This window comes from Lontra canadensis, unplaced genomic scaffold (assembly GCF_010015895.1).
Source record: "Lontra canadensis isolate GAN:19392208 unplaced genomic scaffold, GSC_riverotter_1.0 scaffold2, whole genome shotgun sequence".
Taxonomy (NCBI): domain Eukaryota; kingdom Metazoa; phylum Chordata; class Mammalia; order Carnivora; family Mustelidae; genus Lontra; species Lontra canadensis.
In genome coordinates, this window is record NW_022630996.1 from 13,317,513 (window position 1) to 13,343,782 (window position 26,270).

Here is a 26,270-nt window from a genome sequence, read left to right on the forward strand (position 1 = left end):
GACAATGGAGACATGAATTTGAAACTGACTCAAAGACAATGCCATCATTTCAAGGAAACGCATAATGGTTGAGGGGGAGGCTATCTGGATATTTATTTAAAGTCATGCACAACAGAGAAGGACTGGAGAAGCAAGCATAGAAATAGGTATGTCCTCCTTAGAAAGGATTCCAAGTGGGTGCTGAAGTTTACCGGGTTCCCTGCGGGATGATTTGAAGGAAGGTCAGAGCGGCAGCCGGAACCACCAGCCCTCGTTTTTGGTTCTGGCTCTGCCACTTTCTACCTATAGGACCCTGGGCTAATTATTTAATCTCTGGATACCTTCAGTTTCTCAACAGGAATACCTGTAAGTGCCCACCGCCTGGGTGGTTACAATGAGTAAACTAGAAAGTGTATTTAGCGCAGTGCCTGGCATAAAACGAGGGCTCAATAAATCTTAGTTTTCCTCTTTATTGTCTTCAGTATGCTGGTCTAGTAGAATGGCGTCTGCATTTTATTTTTAAAAATTTCGCCCATCCTGGGGCGCCTGGGTGGCTCAGTGGGTTAAAGCCTCTACCTTCGGCTCAGGTCATGATTCCAGGGTCCTGGGATCGAGCCCCACATCGGGCTCTCTGCTCAGCGGGGAGCCTGCTTCCCCTCCTCTCTCTCTGCCTGCCTCTCTGCCTACTTGTGATCTCTGTCTGTCAAATAAATAAATAAAATCTTAAAAAAAATAATTTCGCACATCCTATTTTTCCTCCCGTCATTCATAAACTCGCTTCTGTCTCCTCCGAATATTGTCAGACCCTGGTGCTGGGTGGCCTGGGCGGCAGAGAACAGAGCAGGTGGCCTCCATTGGCCACAACTCCCCTCTTCTGCCGCCCCACAGCCTGGGTCCACAGCTCTCGCTGGAGCTGTGGTCACTGACTGTGCCCAGATAGCTTCCTCGACACACTGTCTCTGACAGGAGTCACGACTTATACCAGAGTTTACCTGCAGGGGGATAGGAAAGGCCCCTCGAGGGAAAGTCCTACTGTCCCAAGGCCACCTTCATCCACAAGGCTTGGAGAGAGATACTAGTCTCATTAACGTGACGGTGTCTCAGTTCACAAGCAATAGACACATGAGGCATGACAGGTGAAGGAGGCCCCCCACCTGTCCCTTTGCCTTGTGATGGCTTTAAGCACCAATTAGTTGAGGATTACCTAAATATTCTTCTCAGAATCAAAGTTCAGCAGGACATTTCTTTCTTTTCTTTTTTTTTTTTTAAGTTTTCTTTGGTCAAATATATTTGGAGAAATCTGAGTTAAGCAGGTATCTTAGAACATTTGGTGTGCTGATGAGTATTAGAAGTCTCCAAGCTGGGGGTGAGGTGGCAAATTTGGGAACGTGCTATCTCCCAAGCTCATGTGACCACACAATTCGCTTTATCGGAAGTTCCCAGAGCAGCTGGTGGAGTGTGGATCCTTCACTGGAAAAAGAGACTTCACTTTGATCTTTCCCACCTCTTCTGGTCTCCTCTCCCTAATCGCTGGTGGTGATCTGCCTGGCTCTAGCCTCACCTTGGCCTCTCTTCTTTTGTGCTGTTCCATCTCCAGGCATGGGCTGAATTCTGTCGCGACTCTCCTGAGGTCAGGAAAGGAGGGTTCTTTGGATCCAAGTCTCAAGTTTACACTTGGACCTCAGGCTACTTTTCTTCCCTTGCCACTCACTGACCTCTGGTTGCTGGGGCTCACTTGCATTCCCTCCTCTATCCCAGGTGCCTAGAGCCCTCTTCAGCTCTGAATTTAGCCCCGGCCTTAACTGACAACTCATTGTCCTTCTCTGAAAGCCACCAATTTTATTAAAATTATTAAAATCCTGCCTCTCACTTACTGTTGCCATTCAAAGTTATACATTTGAGATTGACTGAATTAATGTATCCTATCATTTTACATCTGCTCAGATGGTTCTTAATTGAGGGGTCATTGTTTATTTTCAGATATTTATTACTCTATCTTCAACAATTAAATAAGTGTTGATAACCTGATATCCCTCAATTCACATGATTTAGAGATTTATATTTATTTTTCATTGTTTTGTTCCAGAACACCAAAGACCTAAAACCACAAACTCTAAACCACTGAGCATCTTTTTTGCTTGCCCAGTGTAGTGGCACTAAAGTGCACTTTGATGCAAAGAAGGACAAAGAATGATCCAATGGGACAAAGGAAGAAACCATTTAGAGCTTCTTTTTTATTTTCTATTTAAAACAAGAAGTTAGGCTTTGCTCATATTTAATATACAGTTGGCACTGGGTACTGTTTACCCTGCCTTGGTCTGTATGTCAAGCATCAGACATGTGTCAGAAAGGCATTGAAGTACATGGGAGCTCCACATCTCCCAGCGGTGATACTGGTTTTCTTACTGGCTGATTCAGTTTCAAGATATTACAACAAGTTTGCAGTTTACATGCAACAGATATCAATATTGTAAAAACAACTCTCGAAATAGAATCTTTACAATTTGAGATGGAAGTAACCATGAAGATTTCTTGTACAACCCAGAGGTTTGCTGGTTATAGAAACATAATTAAACACTTTTTCTTTTAAAAGAACTGAAATGTTCCACATTCGCTGATCTTTTCAGGTCTGACAAGCAGCTGTCAGAAGTATGTCACTTTGCCGATAACTTTAAAAAAATTAAACACTTCATCTCCCCCTTCAATATAAAGGTAATGCATTAACAAAGTGTTAGAAAGTAACCACTTTCAGGAAGAATTTATAGCATGGGGAGACCATTTTGAAAGAAAGAAAAAAGAACGTTTGGAAATATTTTCATCTTTATGTGATTTTGTTGTTGATAATGAGTAGGTGTGACACTCTAAAAATTTCTATCTAAAAATTTTTAAAACTTGGAGTTTTCTACTTGCCAAACAATCTTCCAAAGGAAGAGTTTCAGAGAGTTTTGACCCATTTTTAAAATATATATATAAAAATTCAGCACCTTCCGATTAGTTGAAAGAATAGCTGATTGACATCAGAAAAGATGGAAATCTACCAGCTGAATTTCAACAACAATCTTTGCATAATTGGTGCATGAAACCAAAGAGAAGTACCTTGATTTAGTCAATATAGCCAAAAATGCTCCTTTTACATTTATGCGTCTATGTGAGGTGTTTTTTCCATCATGACAGCCATGAAAGCAAAGTTTCAAAATAAATTGAACCCTCGACCTCAGAACCCCAAATCCCGAAGTGCTCAGCAAAGACTCTTGTAAACAATGAAGCCGTCTCTAACATCAGTCCCACCATTTTTAATAATAATTTTCTTGGAGGTCATAAAATGTTTGTATCATTCATTAATAAAATAAAATAAACATTAAAATATTTATCCCATACCTTCATTTCCTAATGTTCTGTGTAGTTGATAACACAATGATATTAATAAGTAGAGCACATATAGTCATTATAAACAAATATGTATATCGTAGGTGCATCCTCAAAAAGTTTTTACTACGAGGTACGCAATCATCAATACCCTGTAGACACCCACTGGCTACCAGAGTATGTAAATTTGCAGAAGTTTCTTAAGTTGATCTCATTCAATCTCTAGTCTTCACTTTCCTAACACCTTTGCAACTGTCTTCTCTGTCTTCACAGCTGTTGTTAAGACCCAGCTTGGAAGTCCATAGGGCCCTTTGTGTCTTGGTGCATCGGTGTGTGTGGAGTCAGTATGGTCAGTTTCTTTATCTTTGAGTAATTTACCCAACGTCTCCCAGATTTTTTGAAAGCCCAGATCACTGAACAGCAGACAGAACATTCTCTCTGGGAGGGATGGTAAAGAATTTTGAGGTCATGCTGACAGATGAGACATTCTGTAGACAAGCAGATTGCACGATCATGGCTCTGGCCATACAGGCTGGCAGGGGATATTTTGTATATTTTGTAGTAACTATGGCCAATATGATGGTGGATCTTGAGAACTGTTCTAACAGGCATCAGTCTATCAGTCTAGAGTTAGCCTTTGCTCATTATGTCTCCCATTTCCTATTCATTTTTCCTTTGTCCCATTCCTTCCTTTCTCTCATTTTTTGGTATTCCTTTCACCTTCCTCCTTATTTTTTATCTCAGTCTCTTTTCTTACTTTTCTCCACATTCACCTTCCATTTTTCCTGATCGTTGAGGAGGGAGGGAGAGCTGGAATGGGGTCAGGCCTGTGTTTTTCAAACTGCCGGTCATGACACATTAGTGGGTCGAGAAATCAATTTAGTGGGTCATGAAATCAATTTAAAGGGTCATGACCAGAATTTTTTTTTTTAATGGACTAGAATAAAATCGAAAAGAACAGTGTCCATCAAGCACAGTAAGGATGAGTACTATTTGTGAAACTATATATGTGTGTGTTTGTGTGTGTGTGTGTGTGTGTGCGCGCGCACGCGTGCTCTGGGTTGCATTGTAAAGTGTCTCTTGCCATGAGTCATGGTCAAAGTGAAAGCCATTGGTCTAGGAATAACATCTTGCATGTACTGGCAATAAGTTTACTTAAGCTTTGGGCATCCAACTCACATTTCAGGCAGTGCTGATGACATCATCTAGCCCTCTGCTGGTTTTTATCCAAGTAGTTTCTCAACTTCAACAATTTGGCAACCACGGCTATTTGCTGACAGTTTAGTGTAGCAGCTGTGGGGTAATGGAAAAGGCATTGGACACAGAGTAAGGCTAACTGGAATCAAGTACTTGACCCACAAGGTCTTGATTATTGAGTCTTAGTTTTCCCATTTGTGGACCATCAATGCATTCTAACCTGTTATTTCATTATGATTCACTTGGCAGTGAATGTATTTCTATAGCTCACTGGGGTGAGAGAGGTGCCCTCATAACCAGAGAGGGACCAGGAGTACCGTCTTCTCCAGGCATTTCCTGGTGGCTCCAAGGGCTGAAAAGATCAACATGATAGCACACCTATGGCCTTGGAGCACACCACCACACACCAGTGAGGAAGCACTGTCCAGATGACCATAATGGACTATGTAGGCCTAGAAGTCTTTGTTCCTGCAGCTCTGTGGGTAGTCCCCATGCTGACAACATACAAAGATGCCCAAGACATCTATGCCCTCGAGGCGCTTACTGTTTAGTGATTGTGTTCACCACCTGCAGTTTGGAAGAGACGCTGGGTGGTACAGGGTCAGTGGAGTCATGATTAGCCTTTCTTTGCAGTGGCCTCCCCTTGTGTAAAGCCTCAACACTCCAAGTTTCTTTTCTGTCTATGGAACTGAACACAGCCCCTAAATCACCTTGCAGTCCTGATATTTCTTAGTTATAAATGTAAACCTGAGTCAAGTCAAGATGAGAAGGGCAGACTCCAGTGGTTCTCCAAATGCCAGATCCTGCTGCATTTGCCATGTGCACCGAAGGGAATAAAACTAATTACTACTTTCCTAAAGAGCTGAGCATGGGTGGGTACGCCCTTGAAAGTGGCCAGCAGAAATGCTTCCTGCAAAACATTCTCCCCATGCAGCTGCCTGCAGGTCTCTGCCACAGCCTTTGCTGCCCGAGGACCCCTTCCTCGGGCCATTAGCGAAGAGGCTGGTCATTATTAACTAGCTGGCATTGACGGATGACACCGAGTCTCTTTTGGCCTCATGTGGGCTGGTGGCAGGCACTTAGTTGACCCCTGGAATTCGGAGTTTATTCTGCCATGAAAACAAAGAAATAAATTAGAGGAATGAATAGAAGCCCCTATGGTTAGACAGTAGTTAGAGACAGCTCAGCAGCCTTAGGTGGCCCCCTCCCCAGGGACACACCAGCTGGAACACTCCTTCCTCCTATTCCCTTGGCTGTCACTCCCAGATTCCTGGTACTGCTCCTGTCTAGGCTAGTGAAATGAGGAAAGAGACTCCTGTTCCTCTCTCTCTCTTTCCCCCACTCTGGAGCCTTGTGTCTACACAACATCCTGCATATTTGAGAAGATTTAGAAATTCCACGTATGGAAGGGATCCATTCTTTAAACTATGCTTCTATAATAGGTTATATATTCTGAGTACCACAGAAATCTTTCTGCATAGAAAATCACTCTTTGGGGGCACCTGACTGGCTCAGTCAGCAGAGCATGCAACTCTTAATCTCAGGGTTATGAGTTCAAGACCCATGTTGGGTATAGAGATTACTTTAAAACAAAATCTTAAAAAAAAAAAAAAGAAAAGAACTCTTTTAATATGTTCTGCAATCATTTACTTTGTCTTTCATTGTAGATTTTTTTTTTTAAGTGAGATTCACTTACTATTAAATGGTCCCCTTTCAATTTAATTCAACAAGCACATATTGCTGACCTACTAAAGGAGCTGGAGCTGGTAAATTACACTACACATCTGATGGACCTCCTGTTTTTATAAATAAAGTTTTATTGGAACCCAGTAACACCCATTCATTTATGTATGGTCTGTGGCTGATTGGACCACAACAATGAAGCTGAGTGGTAGAGATAAGTCAATACGGCTGTTGCAAAGTCTAGAATAGAAACTACCCAGACTTTTATAGAAAACAAGGTAGTTCTCCTAACTTATTATGTGTTAAGCTTCAAGGTCAAGGGGAAAAGGGATGGGTACAAAAGAAGTCAGGCAGGATCCTTGTCCTTCAGGAGGTACAAGTTCATGAGGGGAGAAAAATCTGAAACAAAATTTTAACAGCCAACACTTGCTAGTTTTCTGCTCAGTCACAATGTATATCCCCCACCCTTGGGTCTCTGCCTCTGTCCTACTATCTGTCCAGGATGCCCTGTTACACGTGTCACCAGGGAAGTCATGTGCGTCCTTCAAACCTGCATCCCACATTGAGTCATCCACACCCAGATCCTCTGAGTTGCGAGTTCCTGCTTACGTTTGTCTTGGCAACCCCAGGAGGCCCACATGGCAGTTTGTACCATGTGGACACTCAATAAGTATTTGGTGCCTTTAAATGAATCCTCACACTGATTTGGGGGAAGAGGAGAGAAACATGAAATGATCTTCTCTTTACCAAATTTTTTTTTTAATCCCCAGTGGAACCTGGGTCAGATGCATGAGACCAATCTCCCTACATCCTTCCTTAGGTGAAGACCTTAGCTTTGACTTTAAGTCAAGTGCCAAGTTTCCCCCCAAATAATTAAACCATTTTGGTAATTGTCTTCTTTTTTTTAAAATTTTTTTAATTTATTTTCAGTGTAACAGTATTCATTGTTTTTGCACCATACCCAGTGCTCCATGCAATCCGTGCCCTCTCTAATACCCACCTCCTGGTTCCTCCAACCTCTCACCCCTCGCCCCTTCAAACCCCTCAGATTGTAATTGTCTTCTAAGCAAGTCACTGTTTCTGAAGAATAACTTGTACATTTTTATCTTATAGATAAAAAGGGAGCCAAATAACTCATCCTTCTCCAGCTTTCCCACTAAAATCTCCTAAATCCCACTATACAAAAGGACATTTTTAAAAAATCAAAATGAGAACAATAATTTTATGTGACAGGATTATTTATATGGCTGTTCTCCCCATGATGAATCCATCTAGGGGCTCAGCACCTACCCCAGATGCCAATTCATAAATCAGGAAATGCTATTACCTACTGGCCATAAAAACAGAGCCCACCCCAACACAGAGGACTCATTTCAGAAGTGGCTGCCCCATCTCAGGGCAGAAATGAGTTCAGAAAATCCACCTGGCTGTCCAGAGAGAGAAGAAATGTCTTTTACTTAATAAATAATCAGTCTTTCCTTCCTCTCAATCCCCCTCCCTCCCTAGAAATGTGTGGAATTAATGGCACGGATATATGCCATTCCACAGAAAAAAAATTATAACAAGGCTAACTAGATTGAAATGAGGCAAAGGGCAAGCATGAGGATGGCAAGAAGCCTCCAGATTTCCCGTGAAGCCTTTTCTATTAGCTTAAATGCAGTTTGAGAATAAACAGCTAAGCTAAAATTTAGTGGGAGTCCTCCTTTCTGGGCATTCCTCCTGCAGGCACCCATTAAGAACAGGCAGAGAGCCAAGGAAAAGGGTCGGGAAAGGAAGAGTCATTGCAAAGAAGCCTGGGAGAGAGTGAGCGGAAGTCTCTGGCTTCGTCTGTGATTCCTCCAGTGCGACTGTGTCCTTCATTTCTATCTCAATACATATGTGTTGGAATGGGGAGAGCACATAAAGAGAGTTAAAGGAAAGAGAAGAGAGGAGGGACAATGAGAAGAAAGGTGGCTAGGAAATTCTGCTGGGGGGCATGGTCAGAGTCCCTGGCCATAGTGAAGATCTAGCAGTAGACAAAACAGATGATACCCAGGCATGTGGGTAGCTTCATGCTAGGGGCATCAGAATGGACAATAAACAAGTCATCAAATAAAGAACGAAGATAATTTCTTCTAGTAGTCAGTGCCATAGGAGAAGTAAGATGGAGTGACGTGAGAGAAGTTGAAACTGGCAGAAGGGGACAGGTTTGGTCTACAAGGCTCAGGAAGCTCTTGCTGAATAATGACATATGAGCTGACTACTGAGTATCTATGAAGAAAACATTCTAGACAGAGGGAACAGCAAGTGGCAAGACCCTGAAGTAGGATGCACTTGGCATACTCAAGTAAGAGATAGTCACCATGACAGAGAAGACAGAAAGAAATGCGATCCCACACTGATGCACAGGAGACAATTTTGGGAATCTCCAACCGTGCTCGAGTAAGTACTAGGTCCAGGTGCTGGTGACAAATTATTTTGTCTAATTTACCCAGTATAGCAACAGTCAGGGAGTCGTGCAAATTAAAAGGAGAGGACCCTTGTGTCCTTAGCTTATTGATTGGACTGGCCTTTGTTTTGAGCATCTTAGTCTATAAGCACCCCTAGCACCAAAGAAAGATGCTCCTTGGGAAAACAGCAACCATGAAAACGAATAGTTCCATGCTGCTTACTGTTAATGATGACAGAGTTTGAGGTCTTTTTTGTGTTCTGTGTTTTACCAGCTTGATTGAGGTGTAATCAACATATGATCACCAATTTTAAGTGTATGGAAAGTTATGTGGTAGTACTGGAATAGTTCTATCCTGATTGCACTGGTGGTTACGGGAATCTACACCCGTGATACAATCAAACAGAACTATATACATATTTTACACCAATGTCAGTTTCTTGGTTTTGATATTATCATTTTGTAAGATGCAACCATTGGGGGAAACTGGCTGAAGGGTACACAGAACCCTCTCTGTACAATCCTTTCAATTTCCCATGAATTTATAACTGTTTTAAAGCAAAATGATCTAAAATATAAAAATAAAAAGAAAGAGGGAAAAAATAAAATTGCACTGCAATAATCATTGCTGCAGAGAAGAGCCACCATTGGATACAAAAATCAGTGGGCAAAAGTTCGAAGGAAAATGGGATATTTTCAGTCACAGAATATGTCCTCCAGGTTATTTATTAACTACCTGGAGAAAATAGTAACTTTACAGTGGAGAAACCACCTTAGCAAAGTGATTGAGGTTAAATTAACATCAGTATCAAGACATATCACTATCATGAACCCCTTGATAGATGCACTGAGAAGGAAACAGTATCACTTCTGTGATATTCTTGCCAAAAATGCAAACCTCACTCTAATTATGTGAAAATCTCAGACAAACCCAAAATGAAAGACATTCTACAAAGTAACTGAGTAGTATTCATGAAAAGTGTCAAAGTCAGGAAGACAAGGAAAGATTGTTACAAATTAGAGGTGACAAAAGCGATATCATACCTAAATGGAATACGAAATCCTGGAATGAATAGGAAATTAAGTAGAAGACCTGGTGATATTAGAATAAGATCTAGAACTTAGCAAATTGTATTGTAGCAACGTTAACTTCCTGGCTTCCATAATGATAATATGGTTACCTATTCTCTTAAACATTAGGGAACCATGGGTGAAGGGGATATGGGAACTCTTTTTACTTATTTGAGCAACTTTTTTGTTAAGTCTAAAGTTAGTTCAAAATAAATAGTTCTTAAAGTTGAAAAAAAAAGGCATACAGCAACGCAGTCACCCCTATGGTCCTGAGATCATTTCTATTACCCCCAAAAGTTCTTTCATGCTCCTTTGCAGTGGATCTTTCCCCACTTGTCCCTCCCCTGGAAATCACTGACCTTCCTTCTATCACAATAGTTTTTGCTTTTTCTGGAGTTCCAAATAAATGGAATCATGCAATATATAGTCTTTGTACCTGGCTTCTTTTACTCCACACAATGTTTTTAAATTCATCCATGTTGTTTGTCCTTCTTATTTGCTGAGCAGTAATCTATGATATGTAGAAAGCTTAGAGAGAGAGAGAAACCTTTTATATATGTGTGTATATATATATATATATATATAGAGAGAGAGAGAGAGAGAGAAACCTATATATAGAAACCTTTTATATATATATGTAGAATATGTAATATATAAAATATATGTGTAATACATGTATATTTTATAATAAATATATATTATATATATGAAAAACCTTTTGTATACATATATATGTGTATGTATATATATGTGTGTGTGTGTATATATATATATATATAGTGCTAAGTATTATATATATATATAATGTAGTACCTTAGTTTACCTATTCACCATTGAATGATATTGTTTGGGTTGCTTCTGTTGTTGGGTGATTATAAATAAAGCCCTTATAAAGACTGTCACACAGGTTTTTTTTTAAATTTTTTTTTATAAACATATAATATATTTTTCCCCCCAGGGGTACAGGTCTGTGAACCGCCAGGTTTACATACTTCACAGCACTCACCATAGCACATGACCTCCCCAATGTCCATGACCCCACCCCCCCAACCCCCCTCCCCCCAGCAACCCTCAGTTTGTTTTGTGAGATTAAGAGTCACTTATGGTTTATCTCCCTCCCAATCCCATCTTGCTTCATTTACTCTTCTCCTATCCCCTTAACCCCCCATGTTGCATCTCCTCTCCCTCATATCAGGGAGATCATATGATAGTTGTCTTTCTCCGATTGACTTATTTCGCTAAGCATGTTACCCTCTAGTTCCATCCACGTCGTCGCAAATGGCAAGATTTCATTTCTTTTGATGGCTGCATAGTATTCCATTGTGTATATATACCACATCTTCTTTATCCATTCGTCTGTTGATGGACATCTAGGTTCTTTCCATAGTTTGGCTATTGTAGACATTGCTGCTATAAACATTCGGGTGCACGTGCCCCTTCGGATCACTACGTTTGTATGTTTAGGGTAAATACCCAGCAGTGCAATTGCTGGGTCATAGGGTAGTTCTATTTTCAACATTTTGAGGAACCTCCATGCTGTTTTCACAGGTTTTTATCTGAGCGTAAGTTTTCATTTCTCTTAGGTAAATACTAGGAGTGGGATTTCTAAGTCATATTATAAGAAATGGTTAAATTGTCTTCCAGGCTGGCTGCAATTTGCATTTTTACCAGCCATGTATGAGAGTTCCAGTCATCTCCCCCATCCTCATTCACACTTGGCATCCTCTGTTTTTCATTCTTGTTGTTTGTTTTTGTATTCTGTTCTTGTTTTTAGCCAATCGCATAGATATGTAAGGATGTCTCATTGTGGTTTTAATTCACATTTTCCTAAGGATTAATAATAATAAATATCTTTTCATGTGCTTACTTGCCATCTCTATATCTTCTTTGGGGAAGTGTCTGTTCAAATCTTTTACCCTTAAAAAACCAGATTGTTTGTTTCCCTATTATTGAGTTTTGAGAATTATTTGTATATTCTGAAATCTCTTTGTCAGATATATGATTTGCAAGTTTTTTCTCCCAGTCTGTGGCAAGTTTGGGGCCCAAACTTATAGAACAGGAAACTGAGACACACACAGGTTAAGCAACCTCCCCGAGACAACACAGTTTATGAGGGTTTAGATAGGATTAAACTTCAAGGGTCTGTTCTCTTAGCCACTCTCCAGTACTGCCTCTGTCCCAGGTAGAGACAAAACGGGATAATCAACATGACCAGTCCTACTTCTGATGGACCTTTCTGCCTGAGTAAATGACCCTGGAATGGCCTTTGGAAATCTTATCAGTGGGACCAGCTAGAGGGCCTGATGTCTTTACATGTAGAACTCTACTACAGAGTGTTTATCTATAAATGGAAGACATGCCTTGGCAGCCTTCCGGATTCCATAAAAATGATCACTCATTAATTAAATTATTTTAACCACATAGAACGATCACTTCTTCAGAGAGTTAAAGGTAAACTCTGCTTTCTAATGTTAGCCATTTCCTGAGTTTATTTTAGTCTTCTGTACCTAATTTTTATGCAGTTTGGTTTGGCAGGCCTAATTAGGTATTTCTTCCAGTTTTCTGAATGTCAGAGCCTGCCACACACTTCTGCAGAGGATGCAGAAGATGAAGGATTTTTCTGAAACTGGAGGTTCCTCAGGTGGGACTTTTGGACTCCAATTTCTGCTTAAAATTCCTTTCCTCCTCTTAGATCTGGAACCTGTCTCTTCTTATTTTGAATCCTTATGGTCAGGTGCTATCTAGAATTACAAAATTCTCCCTATTCTATATTTAGAAAACATACGCTAGGACTCATATTCAGACATGGCTATAAAGAGGAAACCCACCCATGGGGTCCTAGGTTCCTCATCAGAGCCACAGTCATTCATCTTCCCTGATGACAGGAGTCATCTGCCTTCCCTTTCCTTTTTGCCTCAAAACCTGCATTACCATGTCACATGAGAGGACCCCAGTGGAAAACTAAGTATAGATTCTGTTACTCATCAATATAGCTTTCTGTATATACAAGAATCAAGACCTCAGGTAGGAAGAAAAATTGAAAATTAAACATTTGAGTTCAGTCAGCCAAGCTGCATACAATTCTCAATGCTGAAATAGCCTATGGTGTTATGATTCCGGCGACAAAGCGACAGGTGATGTGTGTGAGTGTGTGTGTGTGTGCATGTGTTCAAAAACAACAAGGCATGAAGTAAAGAATCTCAGGTATGAGTTTAGTGTATCGTATTTTCCACTAACTTGAGGTTCCAATACTGCTCCTTTCAGTAATTACAGAAACATAGACATCACTTAGAACAGATGATGTCTGCTCCATGAAGATGTAGACTATATGGGGATGAACTTATCCAATTCTATCTATTGTAAAACTTGATTATTATCAGTCCAGGTAGGCAAATTCATTCATTTATTCAACCATTTAGTAAGTACCTACCCAGTATGAGGTTCTGTCCTAGGCAAGAAAGTTATAGAATTAAATAAAATGTATCCCTTCCTTCAAGGAGTTCCTGTAATATTAAAAGTTGGCATGTAAATACATAAATGCAATACAATGAGTTAAGTGTGACAACAGAAGTGATTAGATTATAGAGAGGTAACACAGAGAAGGGATTGATGAAGAAGGATCTGAAGAAGGCCACACCTGAGCAGAGTTTCAAAGATAAATAAGAGTTTACTGAGGGAACAAGAGAGGAAAAGGACATTCCAGGCAGAAGGGACAACACTGCAAAGTCAAAGAAAACTTGAAACATAATTTGGAAAGCTATGAGGAATTTAATGTCATCGGAATGTAAATTGAGGTGGGAGATTAGTGAAAGCTGTAGAATTGGACAGGGATGAGATCATAATTAAAAAGGGGGAAGGGTTGGATTTTAGTCCATAAACAATAGATTCATTGACATGATTTAAGCAGGGGTAAGACCATAACAGACTTGAATGTCAAACAGATCATTCTGGTGGCAAAATAGTGAACAAATTAAAAAAATGGGAAAGCTTTTTTTTTTTTTCTTCTTAGCACAAGAGAGAACCAAGTAAGAAGTTTTTACTATCACTGTGTAAGGTACTTATTTAATTTAATCTTCACAGCAGAGCTACAAAGTCGTTATTTTTATTTCCATTTTACAGATGAGAAATTGAGAGGTGTGTAATTTACCTGAAGTCACCCAGCTGGCAAGGGTTAAAACTGTGATTAGAATGCCTCCAACCGAATTTAAAACTTCACAAAGGTAGAGGTTTAAGGGATACTAAAGAGGTTAAACAGCTTTGTGATAACAGTATGTAGGGGAGTGTAAAGGAGGTGAAGGAGTTCAAGATGATTCCTGGAGTTCTCAGTCAGTAGAAATTAATTGTATGATGATGCCACGGGCTCAGATAAAAAAATAAGAAATACAGAAGGAAAACCTTTCCAAACTCTCATATGTTCCCTCTCTTCATAAAATGTTATCTCTCACCTATGCTCTGAATCCTACCTTCTTTGAACGTACAGAGGATTTTCTGTCCACATTTTTTATCTTTTATTTCTTCCTGTCTTCTGTTCTTGCACCCCTACCTTCAGTCAAACTCAAGTTTTGTTTTTCCTTTTTTTAACTATAGCCCTGTTTCTTTCCTTCCTTCACCAGCAATACTTCAAGTTTCTGCATTAGATTTCCTACTTTGATTTTTTTACGTCTAAGTCTTTCCTCAACCCTCTGCAATATGGTTTCTCCAATGAAACTACTCTCTTAAAAAGGTAGCCTGTGACTGCCTCTTCACCAAATCCCATGGTCTCTCTTCAGTTCTCATCCTCTTTGACCTCTGCTTGATGGTTACATCCATCATTTCATGGCAGTGATGTTGATCTTAACTCAGCTTCTTCCTGGATGGTAGAATTGTGATCATCAGAAATTCAACACAGGTTCCTTCACCATTTTAAAAGGAAATTCAGAAATATAATTCTATGCCAAATAGAAACATAAGCCTTTGGAAACGTTTCTTTCATAGCTTTCCCAAATAAACCAACATCCAAGTCATCATTGTGGGGGACATTGTGAGATATATATCTTTTCTCCCCCAAGTGAAAAATTTTTCCTTCTTCCTATATATTTATTTGATGCATTAGGTAACAGCATGGAGGTTTTATTGTGATAGTCTTGGCTTTAAGATACCAAAATGAGTAACCAAGTGTATCAGTTAAGATGGGATAGGGTAGAATAGGATAAGCTTCAAAATTTCAAAGACGTAACATGTAACATTTTATTTCTCATTCATTCAACGTTAACTGTCAGTTCAGCAGTTCTCTAGGGAAGATGCTTCCCCAAATGGGAACTCAAGGATAGAGGCTGATTCCATCTTGCCTCTGCTATATCAGACATGGTCTATATCATTGTTGCTGTGGAGGAAAGAGAGAGCTAAATGGTTATACATATTAAATGCTTTGGCACAACAGTCATACCTATCACTTTTACTACGTCCTCCCTGGCCAGAATTTGTCACCTGGTCTCACTTAACTGCAGGGGGACTGGGAATCTCAGTTTCTGTGTGCCTATCAAGGAAAGAAGAAGCTGATACAAATGTGCACTATTCATTTTTATCATATTGAAAAGAATGGTTCAAAGAATAGTCTCCCATTATCTTCCATAAAATTCCACCCTCTAGCTATGAGACAAGTACTCTTTTAGCTTTACATTGGTTATGTACTGTTGCACTGCAACTCTACCCAGAGCCGGGGGGTGGAGGAAGTGTTAATTCATATCATGGAAACATTTCAAATGAGAAGATCAGAAGTTCAATCTTTCAGCACCAGAATGTGAGGACAGCTCCCCCCACATCCTAAATGATTGTGCCTGGATGTCAGGTTTTCTTAACAGTACTGATTTCCTGAATTTTTATATAGGTATAGACATATTCAGAGCCAAATAATGCAATTAAAACCCTCCTTACTTTCATTCCTCTATCCTACAAATTTGAGCAACTTCTTTGATAAGCGGGAACAGACCATCAAAATGCCATTCTTTCTAAGTGTTTGGTTGTTAAGTCCATCTAAATTTTAAGTGACAACCTTCACTCTCTGCACTCATGAGGCTGCACTGCTTTTTACCCTAATGAAACTGTCAAGTAATTTTGGAGCCATAGGGGGAAAGTCTGGCTCTAGCCCCCAGGGGACATATTGAAAAACTTGTTTCTTGCTGACTTCAATCAGTCTATAATTTCTAGATGTTTTTACCTATCATCTGTGAATCTGTCCTTCTTTCCCAGTTCTTATTTGGAAACCCTCCCCCTGGTACATATAACTGAAGGAGTCACAGGCACAGAAATTACTGATGAAAGTAATTCACATGTGGCAGTTCCCTCCATACATGGTATGGAAATTAATAAATGTTTATTTTATGGCAAGGTAATAACAAAGCTATAGGTAGAGATATGTCCTTATTTCTCTGTATATACATATCTCTTTACACATGGTTTTTTTCTCTCCAAGTAAGCATTTAGGAAGATGAGTTCAGCTCTTAGAAAACCTGAGGATGAACAGAATGGATTTCTGAGCATGCTGGTATTCTCGATTATTCCTGTCAACCCCTCAAGCACGTTTCTTTGTCATTCCCATTAAAGGTGTGGGCCTCAGCACTGACTTTCCATAATGTGCTAAGGACAGCTCCTGCTACCCTCTGCAGGTTCCCCTATTTGCCTCATTCCTTTCTTTTCTTTCTAGTAATAGAAATATCAGACATCCCAGCAGTGTGTCCCTGTTCTCCAAACCTGGCAGCATCTGAGGGAAGAGGACACCAAGATAAAGCCAATCTCTCAGGAAAAAAAAAAAAAAGTTAAAATAAAATAAAACCATTAAGGGGACATGTTTTTTGGAAGGGCAACAGTTGGCAGAAAAATGTCCTTGGGGGGGCAGAAAAAGGTATCAGAGTCACATCACTGGGTCAGCTTTTGGTTGTTTCTACATCAGAACTATATCTGCACCTCAGATCTTGCTGGCTTTTCTAGACACATCTAACCTGTCATCAGAACACTACCCAGTTCTGAGGCAAGGTTGATGAGGCATTCCATTCTGCTCTAGGCATTAGCAGCAGAGTCTTTCCACTCCTTTCCCATCTCTATTGTTTGTTCACCAGTCAGCACATCTGGACACATTCCAAAAATTAAGAACATAAGCTAATAAAATAATAATACCGTGTATTTATATAGCACCTTCCTTGGAGATATGCCAAATGCTCTACCAACTGCATGTCACCAAGACCCCCATCAGTACTCAATGCAGAACTACTACCCCTTGCTGTAAGAAGGGACAGCTTAGATATCACTGGGTTCATCAGGAATGCTGACATGGCACTTCTCTACCCATATCACACATTTACCAATTGGGCCAGCAGTTATTGTGCCAGAAACATGCCTCAGCTGACCAAGAAAGCAATAGACAACATTCAAGTGAAGAAGGCTAACACCTGTGCTCCACCAAGTCTGGCAAACTGCCTCCTCCTGAGGGACCCACTGTCTGACATGTCCAATGGGGGTGAACTATGCCATGGGTACCCCTGTGCATATGAGGCAAAAGCCTGAGCTTTTAGCTACCCCTCTTAGCAGCAGAAGGGGCATGTAGCCGTTGGCTCCCAAGTAAATAATTCCTGTGTCCTTCCTTCTAGTCACACTTGCTTTGCTTACAGCAATTCTTCATAAATATTTAGTAAGCATTTAATGATCATATCAGTAATCCAAACAAAGTTTCAAGCTCATGATGAACTTGATGATAAAAGATAGGATAAAAGAAAGGGTAACAGTGAGTGAGTGATATAAGAACAGTATTGTATTTAGGATCAAGGAAAGTGAGGCAAAAGGTTAAACAGTTATGATGGTCCCCTGCTTGGTGCTTTGGGTATCCTTCTCTGACACTTTAAAAGGAGCTTTGTGACAAGCATGGAGTAACCCTCCCTGGAAAGAGAGATCATCCTGCATATTTCCCTGTGTAATAAATTCCCTTCCCAAGAGATCAGGGAAACCACAACAGTTTAGGGAATTCCATGCCAACCACATCATATCTCAAGGCCCTACAAACCATGGAATGGCACTAGAGGCTTTCAAGTTCATAAATTATCCTCCCAGTTGATTGCATGTTTAATCAGGGTATGCACCATGATCACTAATGGCCCTTGCTTACACGATGAAGCCCCAGTATTTATCTTGTTTTAATTATATTAGAAAGTAGTGATATTCAATTAACCAACTAATCAAGTAAGCCAATCAATGCTGGCCCTGGCAGGATCCTCCATAGCCCAGCTCCTTGTTCTGGGTGGTAGTCTATGCTCTAGAATCAAATGGAATTAACTCTTGATGGCCAGGGTCATTCCGCTGAGCAGTAGGCAGGGATAAGGTAACCAGGATTCAGCTTTCAGACATGGGAAGAAACCCTATAGGTTCTTTCCTTTGCCTGATTATAGTGGAGGTTTGCAGCAACCTCCTTTAGGTTGAGGTGTTATTTGTTCTACAATGTGTATATTGGTTTCCAAGTACATAGAGGAGACATTTTTCCCCATCCCACAGACTGGAGATTTGAAATGCCTACATCCTAATACAAGCCAATGGCAGAGCTCTAAATACTGAGTAGATCTGATCATGGAATGACAGCATAAAGTAACTTGTGATGTTCCTAAGGACTGCCAGATGGTTCCTAACTACATGAAGTAGTCCTAACAGCAGGCGGACCAATCTGGAAAGCCCCTACTAGGATCATTTTAGGTATGTGTGTCTAGGCTCGTGAACAGCTGGGAGACACAGGGAGTCAAGAGCAGAGCTACTCCCAGGGCGAAGGCTCAGTGAGCAGGGCGAAGGCTCAGTGAGCAGGCACACCCTTTGCTCCATTCACATGTGTCTAGGGACACTTGGCTTTGTGCCTGTGTGGTTGTCTAAAGCTAGGGAGTGGTTGCAGGCTAGAGAGGGAAGTATGTCCCTCTGGCTATATTCATGATCCTTTAACTTTTACCTGGCTTCTCCTGCAGACACACGTGGGCCTAAATGTTCATGTAGCAAGCCCACCTCCCAAGGCCAACTGATGACTGAAATTTGAGGAACATTGCCCTGTCATCCCATTTTGTTGTTGTTGTTGTTGTTGTTCTGGCTTGTAGGGCAAGAGCCAGTATAGTTTTCTCTGGATGATTCCTACTTGGGTGGTTTTGCTATTAATTGGACCCCAAGCTCTGTGATGGTTTCAAGAATTCCCACCCTTTGCAAAGCTGAGGATCTCAACTGGAACCTGTGAAAATGGTCTACTCCTAGAAGAGGATGGCATCAGAAAAGGAGAAATGTGCAGAGAAGATGGGACGACAGGTTCCAGGATACCCATCTCATTAGCCCACAACTGCTCATAGAGAAAGTTTAACCACCCTGCAGACCAGTCAGGCTGCCCTAAAAGGGGGAATAAGCCTGTCTGATGACTGCAGACTACACCCTAGTAATGCCTTTTCAAATGCATCAAAATTCCTAAGGCATCCTTGTAAGAAAAGTAGAAATCATTTGATTAAGCCACAAAGCCAAGGGTTATGCAGAACAGCACACTGCCAGTTGGAAGAACCACACAAACACTCAACTTTCTGCATCTGTGTGGACTGATGCCTCCGGTGGGCTAAGAATCAAAACCCGAGTCCCCGTATGTGGCTGTCTGAGCCTAAGCAAGTATAAGGGAAAGTGAGACATTTCACACAGAGACACATTAAAAGGGAAAGAATCCTAAGACTGCCGTTCGTTTCCAAACATTTGATGAGTTTCAATCCATTAAGAGTTTTGTAGGCTTGTTAATTTAATAAGAGCAAATGGGGCCCTAATGTCAGACAACAATCAGTAATTTGAAGGGGGTGAAAAAGAATAAGAAGTAAAACAGTCATTACCTAGCACAATGTTTAATCAAAAGACACCAGGAACTTTCAACTTCACAGTAATGTTTTCAAAGGTTGGAGATTTTCAAATGTACACAGTCTTTGACTCTGGCTGGCAGGCTAGAAAAACGGACACAGTTGTGATAATTGGCTGTGATGGAATTTAAAAGTTCAACCCCTCCCTCTCCCCCGCCACACACATACACATACTCACCCTAAACCTTCTCTCTTTCCCTTGAGCTGGATTTAGTTTGAGTTTCAGCCTAGTACGTCAGGAATAAAGGATTTCTCTGGGAATTTGAGGTCTGCTGAGGTCCACACTGATATTAAGTCAAGTTGTTCTTGACTTTGAACTCTTCAAGACCTCCTTGTCTTCTAAAGAATTTGTCCAATTTTCACCTCGTCCCTTTCATGCAATAGATAGGACCTCTGTGCTTTTTCCCTTTACCCTGCTGTTCACTCTGACTGGTGTGAACATATGGTCTGTGGGTTTCCCAAGTCCTTGGGGCCTCCATTCTGCTCTGGCCACCTGCCTCTTGATGGTTGCCTGGGATATTAAGGCCTGGCAGAGTCACAGCACACAACACTCGCAGCTATGCCCTGTCCTCCTCTTGGAGGACCATCCAGGCCACCGTTGAGCTTGCTAGGGCCTAGTACACCGGCTCAGCTATACAAGATCTCTTCGTTGAGAGTCAGAGATCCATAGTATCTAGGGAGGATAGCACGGATCTCATCTGCCCTATTCTTGGTACTTCTTTGTCCAGGACTGAAAATGACCCCGATCCTGGCCTATTGCTCTTTTTCTGCTATAGGATCCTGTCTACATAGCACCCTGCATAGTGCTACTCAGTTCTTAATTGTTTAATTCCTGGTGCCTGTTGAACATCCAAGAATGAAAAGGCTTCAAAGGCTTCTCTTTGACTTTTAAGATGACCCCTTGCCTGACTTGACTTATGATAGCACAGTATATAGCCTGGGATAGAGACCCAATAAATGCTTGATAATTGATAACCAAAATATTATTGCAAGTATATGGAATCAACTCATCTATTTTGATCCAGAAACTTTAGGATGATTTTGAACCCTGGAGAGTCAAGCCAGGCTGAATCAGGTAGGACTCAGCTCTGGCTAAGGCACAATTCAGAGTTAACACCCAGGACTTCCCAAATTTATGAACCTAATACTTAGTATAGTTGGGAGTCAATCCCAAGTCCCTCCAGGACTTTTTCCACTATCTAAACTATCTCCTGTTGCCCCCACTTGTTGCTTTTTATATCTGTTGTTGTATGCATGATAAAAAAAAAAGTTTGCTGTTATATCTAATTCTGGAATGTAGTTGCTTTAGTAGCATCAAAAAGAGACAGACTAGATATTTTTAACAGCCAACTGGTGCCCAAGAAGCAGATGGCAGTGGCTCAGGGGCATCAGGAACCCCAGTGGTGTGGGCAATGTTAGAAACCATCCTCCTTGTGTGCAGAGAAACAGTAGAGGGGCTTCAAAAGGAACCATCGCCTATGTTATGTGTCCCTGGTAACCAGCCCTGAGAGAAGGCATATGTTGCCCTTTTGCAGAAGAAATGAATGAGCTCCAAGTCAGGGAAATTCAAGGTCAGGCGGGGATCAAGGTGTTTGTTGTTGTTGTTGTTGTTGTTTGTTTTTTGGGTTTTTTTGCTGCTGCACCCAAACCCCACACCAGAGAGTCACGCCACAGTAATCTCTGGGTCTGTGGCTGCATCTGCCTAAGGAGAGAAGCAATTTCCGTACCCAATGCAGAGAAAGAAGAGGGAGCAAACTCCAGGGGAGAGGGCTCTGATGGGATATAGATTCCTTAATAACAATTACCACAAGCACCAGAGCTTTCAATTTAATTAAACCAATTCTTCAGCATGGGGATCCATGCCTGGGCTTAGCTGCTTTTTCTTCGTCTTTCTCTTTTGTTCTTTCTTTTTTATAGTGTGTTTGCTTCCTCGGTGTTGTATCTCAGTGTAGCAGGATATCTGAAATGATGAGTGGGTGAAAAAAGAAAAATGATTTCTCTTCTGGTGCCTTAATGGAAGGTAGCAAAAGAATTGAATCGAGAAGTTAATAGTTACTATCATTTATGCTCCCTGGAAAGCCTGATACAGGCGAGCTCTAAATTATCTTTGCTAATGGGACAGTGGTAGCAAATGAAATGATGTCATGGATCTGTTTAGCACCTGCCATCTCCCGTGTCCTTCCCACAGGACATCTCATTGAACCTGCCCAGCAGCTCTTAGAGTCATCATTATCCTACGTAACAGGTGATAAAGGTCAAATGGCTTCTCAGAAGTCACACAGCTGATGGCAAGTGGCACGGTTCATCTCAAAGCCCGGTCTTTTGATTTGAAATCCGAAGCCTCTGCTTTGACTCTCCATTTGATTCTCCATTCTCCTTTGGTGGGTCACTTTTAATCGTCCCTCCCACAAAATCAATGCAAGCAAATGGCCAGTTGGATAGGTTGTGTTATGTCCTTTCTGTCTTCAGGGCGGGATGCTGATGAGTCATAAAGTATTCCCAAGTAGACCTACTGTGTGGCATGCTCTCACAGCAACCAACGCAGGGATTACTGTCCCCAGTTTACAGTGGAGACACAGACCCAGAGATACTAAGGAACTTGCCCAAAGGCACACTTCTGCTAAGTAACAGGCAGAGCTGGCCAGCTTGCCCACTGACCACGTGCTGTATGGCTGCTGGCTTAGCCAGTTCAAAATGCCATCCATGCCCACTTGTTGGTAACCCTGTGCCAGGCTGGCAGTGAATTTACATAACTGGAACAGATCACAGAAGCCACTTGTGGTCCCCGCCCTACTGGTGGTGGGTCAGCCCCACCAGCTTCCCTTTCACACCAGCCTCCCTGTTTCCATCTCTGCCAACTGGATTTATGGGAGGGAAGACAGGAGAGCCCCAGTTATACAGGGGAGAAGAGCAGCCTCACTCTCATCCAGACCGGCCATTTTCAGCAGTGCCTAAAGGGCTTAACTGGAAGCCCTGAGGGCTTTCAACAAGCTGCACCCCCCGCCCCCGCCCGCCCCGTGAAGGAAGGAAGACTTTGGTCCCTCCACTGAAGGGAGTTGTTTCCAAGAGCCAACCGCTGCTCGTTACCTGCCCTGCACACTCTGTCCAAGCCTCAGGCTGCAGCACCACACAGAGATGTGTGGACTTGAACCCTTGACTTCAGCCAGGGGTTCGTGGATCACAATGACCTCTAGGGCCCAGCAGCCCCCAGATCCTTCCACCCAGTACCTTTTCTCTTCCTCTCTAGGCATGTCATTGAGCTCATACCAGGATGGGGTCTCCTCCTTGCCCCCCTGATGGCCACCTGAAGCTCATGGCTCCCCTCTCCTTGCAGCACATCAGGAATAACCCTAACTGCAACAGTGATTAGTTAATTAATTTAAAAGACTCACGGCCCTGGAAACCTGATATATATATATATGGCTGTGCTGTCTCTCCCCATTTGTGCCAGTGGCTCTCTCAGACCCCCCAACAAGGAGTCACTTCAGAGGAGAGTCCCACTCCCCATTATGCAGCCTTCTGCCACCACTGGGAAGAGGGGGGAAGGCCCATCATGGTCTCCCATCAAGGGGGCAGCTGGAAATCCAGTTACGACCAGCCCAACATGCTTCAGGAGCATCTCGGCTCTCATGCATCGACCCAAGACATCATTAATAATCCACAGCCTAACGACGGAGATGAATATTAGAACAGAGGGGCTGCCTTGGTGCAGTGAGGCAGAGGCAGAGAGTGACTTATTAGCCCTACTCCAGGTGTAACCTTCTCCCCACAACTGAGCTGGGGCCATGATGATTTATTGGTACAGTAAACGGATTTTTATAATTAAAATTGATTTTCAGTTTTAGCCTGGTCTGGAAGGACCCGATCAAGTTCAAGAGGGGAAAGGAGGGCAATCTAGGGAAAGAAAGGGAAATGTGTTTTTAATTTCCCATATGTCTTAGATTGTTAGAGCAGGAGGGAACCTCTCATTTTATAGGTGAGGAAACAGCCCTGGGAGGTGGGCATCTTGGGCCTCAGATGGTGAGATAAGGCACAGCTGGGATTCAGCCTGGGTCTCCTGAGTCTCCTGGATCCCTGAGATACACTCATTTTTCTGGGACTCTATGTGTGCACGCTCTTAAAACCACAATATACTGGGCGCCTGGGTGGCTCAGTGGGTTAAGCCTCTGCCTTCAGCTCAGGTCATGATCCCAGGGTACTGGGATCGAGTTCCGCATTGGGCTCTCTGCTCGGCAGGGAGCCTGCTTCCCCCTCTCTCTCTCTGCCTGCGTCTCTGTCTACTTGTGATTGCTCTCTCTCTCTCTGTCAAATAAATAAATAAAATCTTTAAAAAAATTTAAAAAAATGCAGTATACTGTGGTATAGGTTGCTCACTGAACAAGGATACCTAACCCAGGGAATTCTTGGGGCTGAAATCCAGCCATGTCTTATGTGCTGGGACAGGACTGCTGCAACCCAGAGGATGTTTCAGAGGTGCCATTTGGGACTGTTCGCTTAGGTGTCAGCCGCTGGCCAGTCAGCAGGTGCCTGGGTCCTCTGAGGTTGTGCCCATTTGATTCTCACCTCACCATCCAGTACCTAGAGGCTACATTGGGTTGTTTAATGAAAGACCTGAGGGCTGTGCTGCAGATGGTGGAGACATCCTGGGCTCCAGTGTGTCCAGCCCAGTGCAATCCCCCATTCCAGGCATCCAGGACCCTGGGAGTGGCAGAAGCAAAGCTAGAGATGGTGTCAGTGTGTCTGCATATTTGGGAACACAAAAACTGGGCACATCTAGAAGATGTGGCTGGTGTCACTGGCACTACCACGTGTGTCTACTGCTCTTGACCCCTCCCTCCAGGAAGGCCAGAGTGTCCAGGTCAGAGTGCACTCAGCAGACTTCTGTTCCAGCCCGTCCCAGGACATGCAGTCGCAGGACTCTGCATCCTCATCTATCTCTGGCTCCCCACATTGGGTCCTTCAGCCACGGCTGCTTCCCAGTGGCTCTGGTGGGAGCCCAGCTCCTGCCCCGCCCATACGCCCTGTGGCATGTCATACTTGGCCATGGTCTCTTGGTAAGAGATGAAGGAAGGATCCATGAATATGGACACATTCTTCTAAAAAAGTGATAGAAAATGGTATATTGCCTCTCTTCCCCACTTAGTGTATTGTTTAAAGTAGACTTGATTTTTTAGAGCAACATTAGAGCAAAATTAAGTAGAAAATACATCGAGTTCCTACATATCCCTGTTCTCCCCTCCCCCACCCCACAGCCTCCCAGCTATGGACACCCCCCAACGACCCTCACCAAGGTGGTGCATTTGTTATCATCAAAGAACCTACACTGATATGTCATCATCATCAAAGTCCATAGTTTACATTAGAGTTCACTCTTCTTGTTCATCCTGTGGCTTTTGACAAATGCATCATGACATGTACCCACCATTATGGTATCATAGAGGCGATTTTCACAGCCCTGAAAATCCCCCGTGTTCCCCCTATTCATCTCCTGCTCCCTCCCCAACCACCAACCCCCACCCCCGGACCCGGCAAAGGCTGATCTTTTCCCTGTCTCCGTAGTTCTGCCTTTTCTAGAATGCCGTATAGTTTTGATAATACAATATGTTGCCTTTTCAGATTAGCTTCTGTCACTTAGCAAAAATGCGTTTAAGCTTCTTCCATGTCTTTTTGTGGCTTGATAGCTCGTTTCTTTTTAACATTAAATGGTATTTTGTTGTTTGGTTTTAGCCCATTTTATTTATCCATTCACCTCCTGAAGGACATCTTGCTTGCTTCCAAGTGTTGACAGTCGTGCCTAGAGCTGCCATAAACACCCACGTGCAGGTCTAGTCTGTTTCTCCTCTACCTCGCTGGCCTACCACCCACCACAGGGAAAAGACCCAAGACCCAGATGCTCAAAGATTTCAGGGAGCCCAGACTGGCAGAAAGAACTTGGAAGAACACACCATGTCCCACAGGTGTCCAGCCCACGCCTCGCACTCAGAAAGGGCTCGGCATCTGCCTGCTAGGGAGGGAGGAGGGGCCCCTTTAGAAGGCTAAGTAACCAAGAAATGTAAAGAATGCTCCCAGCCCTTTGTTTCTGTAATTATGAGTAGATTACCATGGTAGACCGAGCAATAAATTAGGACAGCAGTACAGATAAGGTGTTTAATGCTGCATCAGACTGTTTTGGAAGTCACGTCTGATTACCCTTAATGATGTGCACAACCCTTATCATTTGTCCTTCGATTTGGGTGTAACTGGTGCGTGTGTTGCCGAGATGGCAGTGATGATGGCTTAGATCCAATAGAAGGCTGGATTTTGGAGACCTGAAGGTCTCGTCCAATGCTGGGACTCTGCTCCTTGTGTTAGGTGCGAGCAGCCAATATCCTTTCTCTCCTCCCCATGTCTGTTCTTGAAGCGGTGGTCTGGATGGGCGTGGCTCCTTTTTCCAAGCATCGCGAAAAGTCTAAGCTTCAAGCACATGCTGTCTTACAATGTGAGGGTCACCAGGAGACTGGTCACAGGGGACAGGGTGGAGGAGATGGGAGAACAAGGAGAAAAGCCCATTCTGAAAGCAAAGGCGAAGACTGTGGTGAGGGATAGGTCCCTGCTCCTGGGATCACTGGGCACTTGGGACTCTCCCGCCCCCAACTCTGACAGCTCATTCAGGCTGAAGTGTGAGT

At 42.5% G+C, this 26,270-nt stretch overlaps 1 protein-coding gene across 2 annotated transcripts in view; it reads left to right on the forward strand.

Annotated features, from left to right (window-relative positions):
* Positions 1-26,270, forward strand: part of PLXNA4 (plexin A4) — a 417,569-nt gene that overhangs the window by 274,836 nt on the left and 116,463 nt on the right. The window contains exon 5 of one of the 2 annotated variants that reach the window (XM_032869068.1): positions 18,697-18,774. The exons of the other annotated variant lie outside the window; for it this stretch is intronic. Coding sequence (XP_032724959.1) covers positions 18,697-18,750 — 54 coding nt within the window. The 3' untranslated portion in view covers positions 18,751-18,774. Of the gene's footprint in view, positions 1-18,696; positions 18,775-26,270 lie in introns of those variants that run through there. 2 annotated transcript variants of the gene reach the window in all.